A 15,926-nucleotide genomic window follows, 5' to 3' on the forward strand; every position below is an offset into this window, starting at 1 on the left:
ATTTACTAACACTATTTTCTTATTTTCTTGTTAACTTTTTATCACTTGATACTTAGTCTCATAATAATGTTACTTTAATAGTTGTGGTAAAAAAATAAGATAAACATGAGTGGCATTGCTTAATATATCACATGACCATTGGAGTTGGAATACTATCATTTTATTCACAAACTTGAATCTTATAATTTATATTTTCCACAATTTTTTTCAGTGATTTATCCAATACTTAAATATAAGAATCATATGATTTCCAATTTTTATCTCGACATTAGGGTTTGTCAACCTTTTACTAAACTTACGCTCCATTTATTCCATCTTACCTCTATTTATATGAAATGAATATTTTTCTAAAATTTGTCTCTACATTTTTACCTTCCTATTAAATTCTTTTCTTTCAAGTCGTGAGTATGATAATATCATCCATAAAAGATTATATTGTATTTAGGATTCTTGGATATGGTATAGCTCAATTTGATCATTGGTGTCACCTTTCAATATTAACTTGTTATCTTGTGAAATGACTCAGTTTTCTTCCAAAACAACACCCCTCACTCTCCCCTCTCCATTTTCCCACACGAATCCTAAGATTCAAGTAAATTGTACACTAATGTTAAAGACAGCATCAGTGTAAATTGTACACTTGTTCAAGGGGCTTGTCTTTGTGTTATTACATAACCAACATTTTTTTCCATGAGAGTTCCCTTTTCTCCTTATTATTATCAAATCCTTTCTTAACCTGTGAAAACCGCGTGCACCGAGGTGCCCTTTAAAGGGGCACCTGAATGAGCATTTTAATGAAGCTATTGAAGTTTTGCAAATACATTTTCGTCCAATATTTATCTCAGCGACTATGATGCACTAAACACCAATATGAAAGTAAAAGCATAAATTGTTATATAGTATAAGCTTATTGTCATTATGCAACAGCTAACCAATTGTAACAAACATGTAATCAAGGGTTCAGAACAAAGATGGAAGTTGTAAAGGTAAAACTATGAAGTGATGTAAAAAATCATCTTTTGATAGAGTCTAATAGCAGCAATTTCATCAATTATTGATACTGAAGCAAGTAAACGAGAGGTCAGAGGAGTAACATCATGAGTGCAATTGTACTCAACAGGGTCAAGAAAATCAAAGGCAAGCAAATTGACAGTAATTTGTAGTGTACCAAACCCAACATCCTCAAAGATCCTTAAGGATTCTGATAGAAACTTAGCTCTAATCTAATAGTTTGCTGAAGTGCCAAATGCTCTAAATAGCCACCTTTCTTGGAGGAATCACCACATTCTTGTTTCCTGGAAATGCCTTCTGAGATATATCCACTAGCGCCTTGAAGCTATATGGTTCGTGCATGGATAACTCTGATAGAACCTTTCTATTAAGTTGGATATTCTCCTTCACCAGCCCATGCATGAAGTTTCCATAATTTACCTGGCAAATAAAAACAAAAAATCGATTGAAGCTGAAGGCCAGGATATAAGAAACCTCACAGTGCGTGCCGAAAACGTACCTATACTCCACAAGTCCACATGAAACTAACAAAATAAGGGGGGTAAGAACTGCTGATGAGACAATTTATGCAATGCAGAATTTTTTTTACACATTCCAGAGGCAGGTAACGCTAATATACAGTCCATTTGATGTTAAAATGTGTAGCTCGCACACCTTGTATTCAGTTCATTACTAGTTCCATCTCCTTTCACAGAAGATGCTTGTGTAAGTTACAGAAAATAACATTATCATGGACCACAAATCACAAAATGTAACCTTTCAAAGTTAATATACACTATTTGATTCAAAGACATGAACTAAACCACTTGTTACATCTCTCCAAATGGGTAAAACTAGTTTTCTCATGTGTGAATACTACAATATGACTATACAATACATGTACCAAAAGGTTCATGATTATGAACTCCCACCACCAAGATTTCAATCAAAAATTGAAGTTTGATGAAGACATTAGAAGCAATATTGTACTTGTTAATTGCTAGGAGAACAAAGGGAACATAAGACATACACCATGAAGGCGGGTGCCAGCATTAATCCTTTGTATCCAAAGGGATCGCATGTCCCGCTTTTTGGTACGGCGGTCTCTGTAGGAATATTGCAAGGCCTTCTCCACCCTCTCCCTAGCTATCCTTATGCAATTCTTGGCTCTCCCCCTGAAGCCCTTTGCTAGCTTGAAGATTTTATCCTTGTTCATCTTCTCTTATTGTTCTTTCTAAACTGCAAGATCAATACGAAAACCGAAAAAATTTAAGGGATACCAAACTGACACACTTAATTAAAGTTTTCACTACAGTTTCAGTACTTTTAAGACGATTTAACAATTCAAGTGTTCTACTTTTTTTACCAGATGGGGTATAATACTAAGAATACACAAAAACACTAACATTGCTCTACATAGTAAAACTACAACAGTATGTTCCAATACAATATGCAATTACCCATATGCACAAGATCAAAAATTTAACCCAAATGGGTAACATAAAAGTGGCTGGTTAGATTCATAACACCCAAAAACATAATCCCAGCAAAAGCTCCAAGTCAGGCATTTTATCAAACACATAACGTGATATTCCATTAGTCCGTTAACTCATAGAAACAGAGGAGTTTAGAAATTAGAATAGTTACAGATACAAATATAAGAATGTAGTAATATACCTGCAGAAGAAATATTGGTATTGGAAGCTTTAGATTTAGAGAGAAAAAAGCAGAACGTGTGTGATGTTCTTCAACGTTTTAGGATGCTTCTGCTTTTGACAATAATATATACATTACTTCAAATTTGTTGCCATATTTTATTATTATTATTATTAGAACTACTTTTCTTTTAATAAAAATACAAACATGGTTTTTTTATATAAAAATACAAATAGTATTGTATTCACCAAAAAAATACAAATATTTTTATATGTTAAACTAGTATTTTATTTGCAGGAGAAATTCTTTTTTTCTTCATACATATAATTCAGTAAGAATATTTTATTAATCATTTTATTGCAAATTGTATGACTGAGTAAACAATCTATTTTATTATTAAATGATATACAAATTATTTTATGAAAGTAACTACTTTCTTACTAATCAACAAGTTTTAAAATTTTAATAAAAAATCCAAAGCATAAACATATGAATTCTTAGTTTTATTAATTTATTGGTGGGCTTTCTAGTTATTTTTTCATTATTATTATTATTGTGTTCATAATTTAATGTTTTTATTATCAAGCTATTTGTGATTTTTTTTATAAACATACCTCAAATAATTTAAGAATCTTTAGCTACTATGATCTTTCAGTTTTTTTTCTTACTTTATAATCTCTATATGATATTTTAGTATTAGTATATTTCTATAAATGTTAATATCACAATGACTACTATTATTGATACAACATGTGTCATAGGTGTTAGTTACAGTGTTGTATTATTTATTGGAAGTATTTACTTAACAAGGAGTAATCAATCTCTCTAGTTCACAAATGATATTGAAAAATGAAGTTATCTTATAACGCAAGTAAAAACAAAATAATAATAATAATAAGAGTTAATCGATTATTTGGTTAGTTATTTTAGTTAGCTTGTGTTTGAAATCGATTAATCTGACCTATTATGACTCTATTAGAAAATTAAGTGAAGTATTGGTTGATTACTTTTGTAATTGACACGTTTTAATTGAGCTGAATTGTTCTAGTTAGTTAGGCACTTAGGCTTAACATGGTCTTTTATTCATGAGTTATGTATATTTGTTAAGTCTTTTTTAGAGTAACTTGTTTTCTAAGTTACCTCCATTTATACTATAAATAAGGTTTTTCATGCTTTGATTGATCAATGAGAAATAACCATAGCATTCACTTTAACCTTTTGCTATATTATTCAGATCATTCATTAATCAAAATTTCAAAATAATCACCCGAAACAAAAACATATTTCATGCTTTTTATTTGCCGAAAAGAAAAGAAAAAATAGAATGTTGTATTTCACATGTTGATGAGATTCTTTACTTGTTGCCAATTTTCCATTCCAGATATCTTTGTACAATATCTAGTCCACTCAGTTCCTTTACTACAGGCATAGTTGCAGGAACCTCCAATTCAAATGTTGAATCAGTTTCATCATTTGAGTTTCTTTTGTTCCATGAATTAACCTGTTTCCTTGATTCTTTAACAGCTGCTCTTGTTGCACAGTGAATGGATGCTGCTAAAAGTAATGGTGGCTCACCAGAAGCTGCAATAACAAGTAATATTCTCATACGATTATCGCAACCGACAAAAGACTAGTCTATTCGGTAAAAGAGCCTTATGGCTTACTACCACATTGTGTTTATTGTGCTATCTAATGCCTAACATATAGTTGAAGTTTTGTTAATATTATTATGAGTGTAACATAACATTAAGTAGAATATTAAGAAGTATATGGTCAAATTCATACCCTTTGAAGAGAGTACACGATGCTGGTGATGGCCACTGTTGATGATTTGAACATTAAACTGTTGAGGTATAGTGTCTAATGTAGGGATTTTGTAGTTCCATGTGCCATCTGCTAACACCAAACCATCACCATTTGTTTCATATTCTTCAAGCATGAAAAAACCCAACCCTTGGACAAAAGCTCCTTCAATCTACAAGGTACAAGAATGTTCTTATATATTACAAGTTTTCAAGACTAGATGACTATATAAGCTGACAACTTCAACAAAACAATTCAAACCAGTCCATCCCTTCAGCAATTCATGTTAGAAACTTAGAATATCCAACTAAAATCTTATGCTTTTGGTTTGAGTTCATTCTTAAAAAAAGATACCAAAACCTCTTGGCAAAGTGACTAGCAGTCTTTTACATAGTAGTTGCGATTGTGGTTGCGGTTATAGCGATTGTGATCATTGCGACGTAAATGTATTTGTGATTAAAACAATATTTTTGAGTTCGATGTGGCCTGATGTGACTCAAATATGGTTTGATGTGGTTGTGTTGTGTCCTGATGCGACCATATAACTTTGATTCGGTGTCACACCACAATTATAATGTGATACGGTCACAGCAACCACAATATTGAGATTGCATCACGTGATGCGGCCACAAATTTAAACAATACTGAGAAGTCAGTTTACCTGTCCTAAATCCACAGCAGGGTTGAGACTCTGTCCACAATCATAGACAATATCTGTTTGCAAAAATCTGGTTTCTCCAGTCAGAAGATCTATTTCCACCTGAGAAAAAATTCCCATTACCTCAGAAATATGGCTTGTGTGACAATATAAGCACTTTAACGTTTAAGAGAAGTAAACTTTAACTGAACTAGATAAAATACTTTGATTTAAGATAGGCATAAGAAGAAGAAGAAGAAAAAAATAACTTACCTCGCTTACTGCAGCACCATAATTAAGGTAACTGGTCGAATCATTATTCGGTACATAAAATGCAGATGCCGATAAGTTCACAGCTTGCATGTATGCCTGTATGTTGATAAATTGTCAGCATAATGGTAATTAAATATTTTTGCTTGAGGGTTAGGAAAATAACAAGAAACTTACTTCTCTCAACTCAGTTTCTGTAGTTTAGTACTTGAATATCTTCCTAACTAAAAAGGGTTAATTATGCTCTCATAAATTGAGACAAGACCCTAAGATACATGCACAAGACTCTAACATGAAAGCTTGAGGCAATAAGTCTCATGCAAAATTAAAAGTACCAAGATACATGCATCAATATGAATTCAAAAACAGAAATGTCTATAATCCTTTCGGTGAGAAGCAATGAAATTCAAACATAAATAGTTTGTCCACATGGATCATAAAGATAGAATAGTTAATGTTTAGAATAGAACTGTTTTATCTTATAGTGGCAACCTGAAGAATAAGGGACTCCCACTTAATAGAGCCCATTTCATTCTGCAGCTTTTCCTTGAGAGGCCTTAACCTCTCAACCAAGATGTTGCAGCTAAGCCTAACTGCTTCACAGCTTGACTCCGATGTAGTGCTCCCAGCAGTGAATCCCCCTTGAATCAAGCTCACGGTATCAGATTGTACAACCCGTACTTTGTCTACGAGATCTCTAGTTCCATCACATTGAATTGCACTGAGAGCAAATGCAGCCATCTGTTTCACCTTCGTCCAGAGACCCTGACCCAATTCGATACCCCCGACTTCGACAATGACAGACCCGTCTGAAAAGATACTAACTTTTCCAGGAGTTGGTCTTAGAGTCAGTTGATACACTGCAGGTACCCGAGAAATTCCTCTTTTTTTCCAAGTGTTAATCTTATTGAACTCTTTCACCAGTTCAACTCTCTGTTCAAAGTTCGCAGAAACAGCCAACTTATGCCACACAGAAGGCAAGGTATACTCATGAGGTTCACCAGAAGCACCCTCATAGAATGATTGAAGGCTTTTGTGTGTGTGAAGATTAATGCTTCTTACTAAATCTACATCCATTAAAAGTGAAGCTGCAACATTTTCTATCACAGCTTCCGCAATAAACGATCCCTGCACCTCCCCAGGGCCCCTCATTGCAGACCTACTAGGACGATTTGTTCGGCATACCTTTATATCAAAAGATAGAGCTCCCCAATCGTACTTTTTAAGTGCGCCAATTATGTTTCGCGGCATTATTGCACTTACATCCACATATATCCCAGCATCGACCAATATCTGAAGTTCTAACGCAGTAATCTTCCCATCATTCTTAAATCCAATACTGTAAATTATCTTCATGGGATGCCTTCCTCCAGCCATTATCATGTCTGTCTTCCGATTTAGATAAATCCTGACAGGCCGGCTTAATTTGTGTGCTGCAACTGCACACGATACAGCAGTCTGCAAGATTTGATTGTCAGTACTAGAAACATGTTATCATATATTTATGTTTTCCATAAATAACTTCTCCATTCTAATTCAATATTTAGTGTGAACAATTATGCTACACATAATGGAGCTCATATTTATATAAATTAGCAATGTGCGGGAAAGAAGCTATTGATGATACTTAGAAAGGACGACGACACATCCTTTTTTAGGTACAGATAGAGAAAAAGGGAAAAAGAAGAAACTGATGCACAAACTAATGTCCCTTGAAGCACCCGTCTTGGTTAAATAGTATATGCACACGATTTTACTCTGACACAAGCTTCTATTATTATGTTTTCTGTAATCATTCATAGGCATAATTTTTTCTGTAATCGTCCACTGATTTTATCATTAATTTTTCTGTAATCATCAACACATTCTATCAGTCTAGGGTAACATGGAGATAATATCTTGTGGCATAAGCAACAAATATCTTCTATGTTCTATCTAATTTTAAAACATGATGTTTGTATACTTGCTAGCATCTTCTAATGATTCCATGTTTGTTCTTACACAGGAAATTACAAAACCAAGATTTTCCTACACTCAGGTTCTAGAGGTGCTTATGAGATTGCTGAATATTACAAAGAAAAAAAAGCACTGATAACCTCCCCCTACCCTTCTGGGAAAATTCAAAGGTTTATGTTAAAAAAGTACAATATTTATTAGTCACACAAGCTTAGAAAGGGTGATAGAGCGAGTAGAAAGATGTTCAAAAAATTAATACACAACTAAATACTTACAGACACGGCTTTCATGGCTTTTCCTCCATAACCTCCCCCTACCCTTCTTGTAATTATACGAACGTTATTTTCAGGAATGCCGAGGCATCTTGCTACAGTAGAGTGTGCAAACTCAGGGCATTGGCTTGAGCTGTAAACAACAATGCAGTTGTCTTCATCTGGTACAGCGAGTGCAGTTTGTGTCTCCAAATAGAAGTAGTATTGAGACCCAAGTTTCATCTAGATTTAAAATTGAAAATTTGATAGATGAGAACGAATATATTTGACCAATGTAACCATTTCAGCATTTACTATTCAGCAGAAAACATAATCATCGCATCAGAAACAACTGAAGATAGCCACAGCCGACAAAGGTATTAGAAAAATATAGTTCATGTACCTTGGCAGAAAGAATCCTGTGATCTGCTTCAGCCATTCCTTTCGATATATCGCCAACATGTTTTGGGGAGAGAAAAGGAGGAACTTCAAAAAAGCTAGATCTTTCAACAGCTTCTTCCACAGAAAGAATAGGTGATTCAATATTTTCAATATCGTAATCAACAATAGCCGAGTTCGCAGCCATATCTGCTAGTTTCTGAGTATCTGCAACCTAAAGAAACTGTTCGGTAACTAAAATGCAAGTATTTCATGCATTGATCTCCCAAGAAATGAAACAGAAGCTCATACACAGTTAGATGAAAATAAGGGATTTAAGAACTCACCACAAGGGCAAGACGATCACCAACACACCTAGCAATATTTTCGGCAAATAAAGGCTCAGAACCAAATATACTCTTAGATCCAATATTCTCGCCACCATTTGGAATGTCTTTAATTGAAATGATGTCCCTCACTCCATCTAGTTGCAATTCAGGCCTGAGTTTTATACTCCGGATCCTTGCTAAAGGCTTTTCGCTATAAATATATGCTCCATACAAGCAATTCGTTGGCGACGGAATGTCATCTACATACACAGTCTCGCCTATATAGAATTTATTCCTATCTACTAGTTAGTGGTTACTGAGCAGATATTAAAACAATTTTACATGAAAGCCAAAATTGAGTAGGATTAAAACATGATAAATAACATTGCTTAGCAGACAAAGACTGGTCATAAGCTTGGAGAGTTAGAGATATGGCACCTCTCCGATTTCAGCTATCTCAACTTTAGTTATATAGTTACCATTTACCAGCAATGACAGTAACATTAGGATGAATCCAGAAAGGCTCTGAGACGAGCAATAGGTAAGTCAATTTTCAATCATAGTTGTTGGTTAGAAGTTAGATGGTAAACGGCGACAATAGGACATGTGGTATGGGTGCAAGACTTCTTTGAATAGACAAAACTGGAAAACTAAGCAAAGAATATAAGACTGCTTGTAAGCAAGAGAAGAGGAAGGAAAAGGGGGAAGGTTCCTAGAGGAGAAAAGGAAGTAGTAATGCGTTTGATTTTTACAAGCTTCCGAGGAGAAAGAGAGACATATTATTTTAAAGTTTACAAGAAGTTAGTTGCCAAAGGTTGAATACAAGTTAATAGACACAGTACATGAATCTCCTGCCACCATGTCACAATGCAGCAGCCATATTGTTGCGCCAAGGTTTACCCTCTATCAAATGAAATTTACAACAACAACAACAACCAAGTCTAATACCACTAGGTGGGGTCGGCTACATGGATTGAGCGACAACATAATGCTCTATCATAAAGTCAAATGAAATTGAATTCAATATGAATAAAAATCACACCTTTCGTGCAAAAACTTGAGCTTGCTACTTTGAAATCAGAATAGGAATTCAAAAGTAATGAAGCTATCACTAAGTTAATCCACAACATGATGGTACAAAACAAACCTGAGGCTTGTAGTGCAGCTCCAGATTTCACGATTGGCGCACCAACGGGATGGTACTCACTACCTGCTTCAATGACTTGCTTTCCAGATGACAGTAAAGTTGGAATTTTGTCAAGATGAACCTGCTTATGATTCTCTTTTAATTCAAAATCCCTCATGGAAGGCACACAAGTATGTCCATTTAAATGGCCATGGGTGATTTTGGCAGAACTGTCAATTAGTGGGCTAAAAAACTGAAAAAGAAAAGCAGCCGCCAAACTTGACCGGTAGGCATCTTTTGAGGTTCCATCTTCAGGTACAATAGTGGTTGTAAGCAACTTGACAGCTTCATATAGAATACTAACAGTTAATGGCTTTCCGGCTAATATTTCTTCAACATTTTTTGCTCTTATTGCATGTTTAATCCCATAGGCACCAAAAGACAGCCTACAGTTATCTATAATTGTTCCACCAGAATCCTTGCATGGAGACACCTCAACCAGGAATGCTGCATTTAAGTAGGCAAGGGCATTTCCAAGGGGTCGAGGAGAAGCTCGGTATGTTTCAAAGAGGAATCTACTTATTTGTTCTGAAGACTTACTTTTAGTAAGTGCCAAACTTGGAATTTTAATGCTTAAAAGTACACTATCGAAGCTTAACGGTGCTCTTTCTAGAAACTCCTCCAATGTAATCCACTCAAATTGTATACCAGTCATTATGTGAACCATTGTATCCACAGCAAGAAGTATTGTAGCAATATCTGAGGGAAAATGATTTTTCTGTGCCATTACTAAATTTCCACCTACACTCGCAGTGTTCCGAATAAACCCTGAGGCAACTTTGTTCATATGGTCAGCAATCTTATCAAGTATCATCACAAACTCTGAGAGAACATCACTTCTGCGTGCTTCCTTTAGTGCTTCAACTGCTTTAGATATTGCCACTGCTGCTCCAATTTCAAGACCTGTTTGATCCTTTTTTATCGTCGAGAGCTCAGAAATCCCCCTAAGATCAATATATTTATCGTAGCCTTCATTATCTTTGTAATATCCCATACCTGTATTACTAACAAGCAATTTTATTTGAGTTCCGATGGCGTGGTTTAATTTCAATAAGCTCTGAAGCTCCTTTAGACTAGTAGGACTGTGCCAAGTGTGTTTCTCAGAAGCCAAGAACACATTGTCATGCTTGATTTCCTTCAAAAACATCGGAAATTTACTATTCTTTTGATTGCTGTCATATTGAGGCAACTTACTAAGCTTTAAGTCCTTGCTATCTCCCTTTCTCCAAAAAGAATTGAACCCCAAATCTTCCATATCAACATCAGCTGCAAAGCTTTTACAGGCATCAGCAATGGGTCGATAACCAGTACATCGACAAAGGTTACCTGCAATAGCCTTTTCAGCCTCAGCAGCAGACACTTTTGAGAATCCGGGAGGCGGCTCTGGGCCGTTGGTCTTTTCGGCATTAACAAGTGTCCCAAAGAGTGAAACACACATCCCAGGAGTACAAAAGCCACACTGGGAGGCATGGAATCCTGCAAATCTTTCATGAATTGGGTGGAATCCATCTTTACTATTTCCAATGCCTTCACTTGTTGTTATGGAACATCCATGTATGCTGCAAAGTAGTGTGAGACATGAACTTGCTGTAAAGTCCTCAACTTTGTCAAGCACTGGATCATATTTTGAGATTAAAACAACACATGCACCACAACCACCTGAAAAAAAATATGTTGAGGATTAATAAAAGTGATTACACTTTATCCCCCATGTCCATGAAGAAATAATCAGAAAAAGGTTGATAAAATATACAATTTTCTTCTTTTTTCGCCTCAAATCTTCTTGTAAATAAACATTCTTTTAGTATCAACAATAAAATTATTCATTCAGATCAGTCAAGCATAATTGGAATCAGTACAGGCTCATATATACTTGGGACCTAAACTATCATCAGAGTAAGGATTTTAACCACTACCAAAACAGTTATTTAAACTTTGTCCATATATATATACATAAAGGGAAAACGTAGGAGCATCATTATGAGAGTGAGAATAATAGAGATGAGTGTAACCTTCAGCACAACCAAGCTTGACACTCTTGAAGGGAGTTTGAGAACGCAAGAAATGGAGCAAAGTTGTAGATGGGTCAGGTTTTGAGAGCTCAAACCTGTTACCATTAACAGCAAAAACCAAACTTGTTGGTGTAACACTCTTTTCCTCCATTTCTAAGAGTGCAAAGTGCAAACTCCAAAGTGAAGTTCAGCAAATGTTTTCAGACAAGAAAGGAGAACAGAATTTTGTTCAAACTTTCATCATGTCACACTCAACTCATGTTGTTTAATACAACATAGACAAAAAGTAAAGATTACCATATAAATAAATGTGTCTTATGTTCCACTCAATTTTGTTGGATAGGATGATTGGAACCCCTTTAAAACGAAATAGATTCCTCTCTAGTACTAGTATTGTGTTACAATCTTAAGTATGCACTACCCTCTCCAATAACGAGGAGATTCCTTTAAAACGTCTTAAATCAAGTACTTGGACTTTCTATTTAGTTGAAATTAAAATCAATTGTGAAACCTATTTCGCCCCTACCAATTATTAATTACAAATTTGTATGTTATTTTTTAATATATAATATATGATGTTGTTTGGCTTGATTAAACTGGTTATAATCTATACGATTTCTCTTACAGTTTGATGTCGACTAGAGTATCATAATGTTCCACTTCTTGTAACAATTAGATAATTTTTATTTTTGTGTGTATAAAACCTCATCCAAATATGTTTAAATTTAATATTCAAATAAAAGGAGATGCAAATATATTAGTGTGTAATTATCAAAATAAATCATTTCTTATACATTAACACTTCTTGCTTTATTGCTTTCTAACATCCTCATATGCCTTTACACAAATTATATTATCTATTTATATAAATCAAATAAGATGAAAGTTTATCTCATGCGGTGGGTTTCTAAATTAGGTTAGTTAGGGATGATGGGGATCTGATGTCCCCAGTCATGTTCTGATCAATTATAATGAAGTAAAATTGATAAAGTTATAATTATTTAATTTTTTAACTGACATGTCATAATATGATTGGTCTGGACAGGGTTTGGGACGACATATCCTTGTCTGTTAGTTCAGTAATAATTTACGTGGCATGATGTGCTTTAAACAAGTAGCACTATACATGTCCTTAGCATGACAAACTATTATATAGTAGAATAATAATTTATTATTCTAGTAGAAACCTTTCCCATACGACAACCAATAATAGGGTCTCAACATTGACAAATTCATCTCTTCATTATTGAACCTCTTGTAATTATGAGTTAATATTTATAAATTGACCAATTTTTTATACTTTAAATATATCTTGTGTGATTTATATCTTACCTCCATAAATAAAATTAAGACATTGGGGTTGATTAAGTTACTTTAATGATTTGGGTAAATGATGTTATGGGTTTGAGTCTCGCCTATGACAAATTTAAATTTAAAAATATAAATGAGAGTTATAGAATGATATGATATTTAAGATAGAAAGTTGGAATTGAAACGGGTAAAAGGTTCGATTTTTTTTTATATATCAGGGGTTCAAATTTCACTCATAACAAATACTAAAATAATAAAGATTATTTGTTTTTATGTTTCAGCCTGAAGAGTTGAAAACTTCCTTCCTTTACGGTAGAGAACATATACACAATTTGGATAAACTACCAAGATGTGACATTGAAATCAAACCATGTATATATACAATATATAAAATTTCATATTAATTAACAACAAATTGTCCTATTACTAGTTATGTAACTCGATTGGGTCTTCTTGCTTACAAACACTCTATGCATTGATTAATAAATACAAAGCATTTAAGTCAGCATTGAAAAAACAAGTTCATGTTAGGCACATACATGTGGTGTTCAGAACATGAATGAAATAAGACATATCTAGTTCACGTGTATATAAAAATGTCAATGTCACTTACATATATTTAACGTACCATGATTTTTACATTTTGACATTTTTCTTTTAATATTTTCTGAAGTTATTTATCCTACTTAGTTGAACTGAGATGGATTCCTATGTGATCCTATATAGCACTTATTGAATGTGAAGAGTATAAAATAATATATTTTTCTATTAAATTCTTTTATTTATAAGAAAGTGATATATATTATAAAAGATATTTTATTTATTATATGTCACTTTCTTACAAGTAGAAAAATTTATAAGATGATTTAGTAGGAAGATATATTACTAGTTACAAATAAAATAACTATCAATCTAAAGTGTTCCGGTAAGACGATCCGGTTCATTTTTGCACCCCTTTTTCATATGAAAGGATTATTTTGACATGAAAAACTTTAATAACATGATAGTTTAAAAATATAATAAAACTAAAAACGGAAACGTACAAAAAACACACAAAATATTAGAGAAAAACTCTTTCATGCATATATGACATTCATTGTAATGAAAAACTGATATGCATAAAGAAAATCTTAAGCTTCAAATTTGTCGCAGAAAGAATATCTTCTTCTTTGGACAATGTAAAGAAGAATAACTGCAAAACCAAATTGAATATATATATATATATATATATATATATATATATATGTGTGTGTGCATGTTTTTTATAAGAGGGTTCATGATTCATGAGACACAGAAAATTAAAGAACACTGCATTGCCTAGCATACAAGTAAAGCTATTCTTTCTTACAGAAACAAAGTGTTACAACCGATCAAAAATTGGAATAACTAAGATTGAAGGAAACACACATGCATGTATATTGTAATAATGTGTATATAAGTAACAACCTGAGATTTCATTGTGAAAGATAAATAGTACTTAGAACACAAAAGCCAAAAAGATGCAACCAGCAGAACGAGTGTATGAAGAGTTTGAACCACCCTATGATTGGGCTCATGATCAATCAAGTGACACCCTCATTCTTATGCTTCCAGGTTCATTTCATTTTCTTTATATCGTTTTCTTCCAATACATTTATTTGATAGATGGGTATAAGTAACGGATGGGGATCACCTCTCCTCAACCGTGTCTCATTTCTTGTCACAAGACAATCATATATTGACACGTAAATAAAAGAATACTTTTAAAAATAGAAGGTGATAAAAAGTAGCACTCTGATTGGCTTGATACATTGAATGAGACATCGTTCGAAATAGGTGATCCATATCCATAATTAACATAATTAATTGTAAAAAAGATTGGTTCGGATTACTTTTTTAAATTGTAGTTATAATTATCGTTAGGTTGTACTTAATGTAATTACAATTATTGCAATGTGTATTGGGGCCATTGTAATATAAATTTTGTTATAATTAAAAAATATTTTACTATTTGATCCGGTCCAACATAACATAAATATGCCTGATGTGATTATTTTGTGAACATATCATTATAATTTGTTGTGTTGTAAAAACTGGTTTATGTCAGTCGGTTCAATCGGTAAACCGATTACAATATTAGTACAGTATAATAATTATACCGATCATATAATCGTATCAGTCACAACAGGTGATACCAACCAGTTTTGAGGTTGACATAAAGTTGGTTAAATTGTAATCCCTACATTACACATGACAGGATTTACAAAGGAGCACTTGAGGGTTCAAATAGCTTCAACCGGTACTCTAAGGTTGAGTGGAGAAAGACAGATTCGTGACAACATATGGCGACAATTCCACAAACAATTCTCACTTCCTTCTGATTCAGACACCAATGGAGTTAGTGCCAAGTTTGAAAGCGGTATGCTATATGTCAAACTTCCCAAACTCATCAAACCTACTCAACCACCAACATCAACAACACCAAAAACAACTACAACACCAACAACAACATCACAAAAAGTTCCAAAGCCTCCTCAACAATCAACAACAACACCAACATCAACACAACAAAAAGTTCCAAAGCCTCCTCAACAACCAACACAAACACAGCAAAAAGTTCCAAAGCCTCCTCAACAACCAACACCTCCTCAGGCACAACCTCCTCGTGCTAATGGGCAGAAGCTATTGGAGAAAACTTCTGAAGCTAACATTGAAAAGACTAATAAGCCATCAGCACCAACTCCAAATCTAGTGCAGAAAGCTGCAGAAGCTAAACCTGAAAAGACAGAACCAACTCCAATGGCATCACTTCAGGGACCAAAAAAGGAAGCTAATGATTCACAAAAGGAGAAGGGAAAATCAGAAGCTACAACCTCTAAAGCTGAGGGAGTGCATGAAGCAAAAATCGAGAAAAGGTCACAAACTTTGAAAATGCTTTCACGCCAAACTCAAGAGTATAAGAATGCAGTTTCTGATTTGGTGGAAGAGCTTAAGAAGCAAAAGAAATTGGCCAACTTGGTTGTGGTTATATTTGTTGTTTTGGTGATTGGTCTCTACATTAAGAATGCAATCAAATCATCTTTTGGAGGACCCAAAATCGAAGAGTTGTAATTGCTTTAATTTCCTTATGTCAATATATATATATATGCATGCATGGCATGCACGTAA

The 15,926-nt window shown here is 33.9% G+C and overlaps 3 protein-coding genes across 3 annotated transcripts; 1 reads left to right on the plus strand and 2 right to left on the minus strand.

The window, feature by feature from the left end:
* Positions 1,027–2,754, minus strand: LOC109340920 (50S ribosomal protein L20-like). The gene is made up of 3 exons (XM_019578690.1): positions 2,668–2,754; positions 2,021–2,229; positions 1,027–1,431 (listed from the first exon to the last, which is right to left on the minus strand). Exons 2-3 carry the CDS (start codon positions 2,204–2,206, stop codon positions 1,252–1,254), a joined length of 366 nt encoding a protein of 121 aa, XP_019434235.1. The 5' UTR covers positions 2,207–2,229; positions 2,668–2,754; the 3' UTR covers positions 1,027–1,251.
* On the minus strand, positions 3,910–11,751 carry LOC109340880 (indole-3-acetaldehyde oxidase-like). Its single transcript, XM_019578645.1, has 10 exons — positions 11,469–11,751; positions 9,418–11,115; positions 8,289–8,548; positions 7,967–8,176; positions 7,588–7,806; positions 5,849–6,814; positions 5,360–5,455; positions 5,111–5,209; positions 4,432–4,621; positions 3,910–4,227 (listed from the first exon to the last, which is right to left on the minus strand). The coding sequence occupies exons 1-10, from the start codon at positions 11,617–11,619 to the stop codon at positions 4,001–4,003; spliced, it is 4,116 nt and encodes a 1,371-aa protein (XP_019434190.1). The 5' UTR covers positions 11,620–11,751; the 3' UTR covers positions 3,910–4,000.
* LOC109340929 (putative uncharacterized protein DDB_G0290521) lies at positions 14,252–15,926 on the plus strand. The gene is made up of 2 exons (XM_019578702.1): positions 14,252–14,372; positions 15,016–15,926. The coding sequence occupies exons 1-2, from the start codon at positions 14,279–14,281 to the stop codon at positions 15,867–15,869; spliced, it is 948 nt and encodes a 315-aa protein (XP_019434247.1). The 5' UTR covers positions 14,252–14,278; the 3' UTR covers positions 15,870–15,926.

The sequence above is a fragment of the Lupinus angustifolius genome, chromosome LG02 (assembly GCF_001865875.1).
Source record: "Lupinus angustifolius cultivar Tanjil chromosome LG02, LupAngTanjil_v1.0, whole genome shotgun sequence".
Taxonomy (NCBI): Eukaryota; Viridiplantae; Streptophyta; class Magnoliopsida; order Fabales; family Fabaceae; genus Lupinus; species Lupinus angustifolius.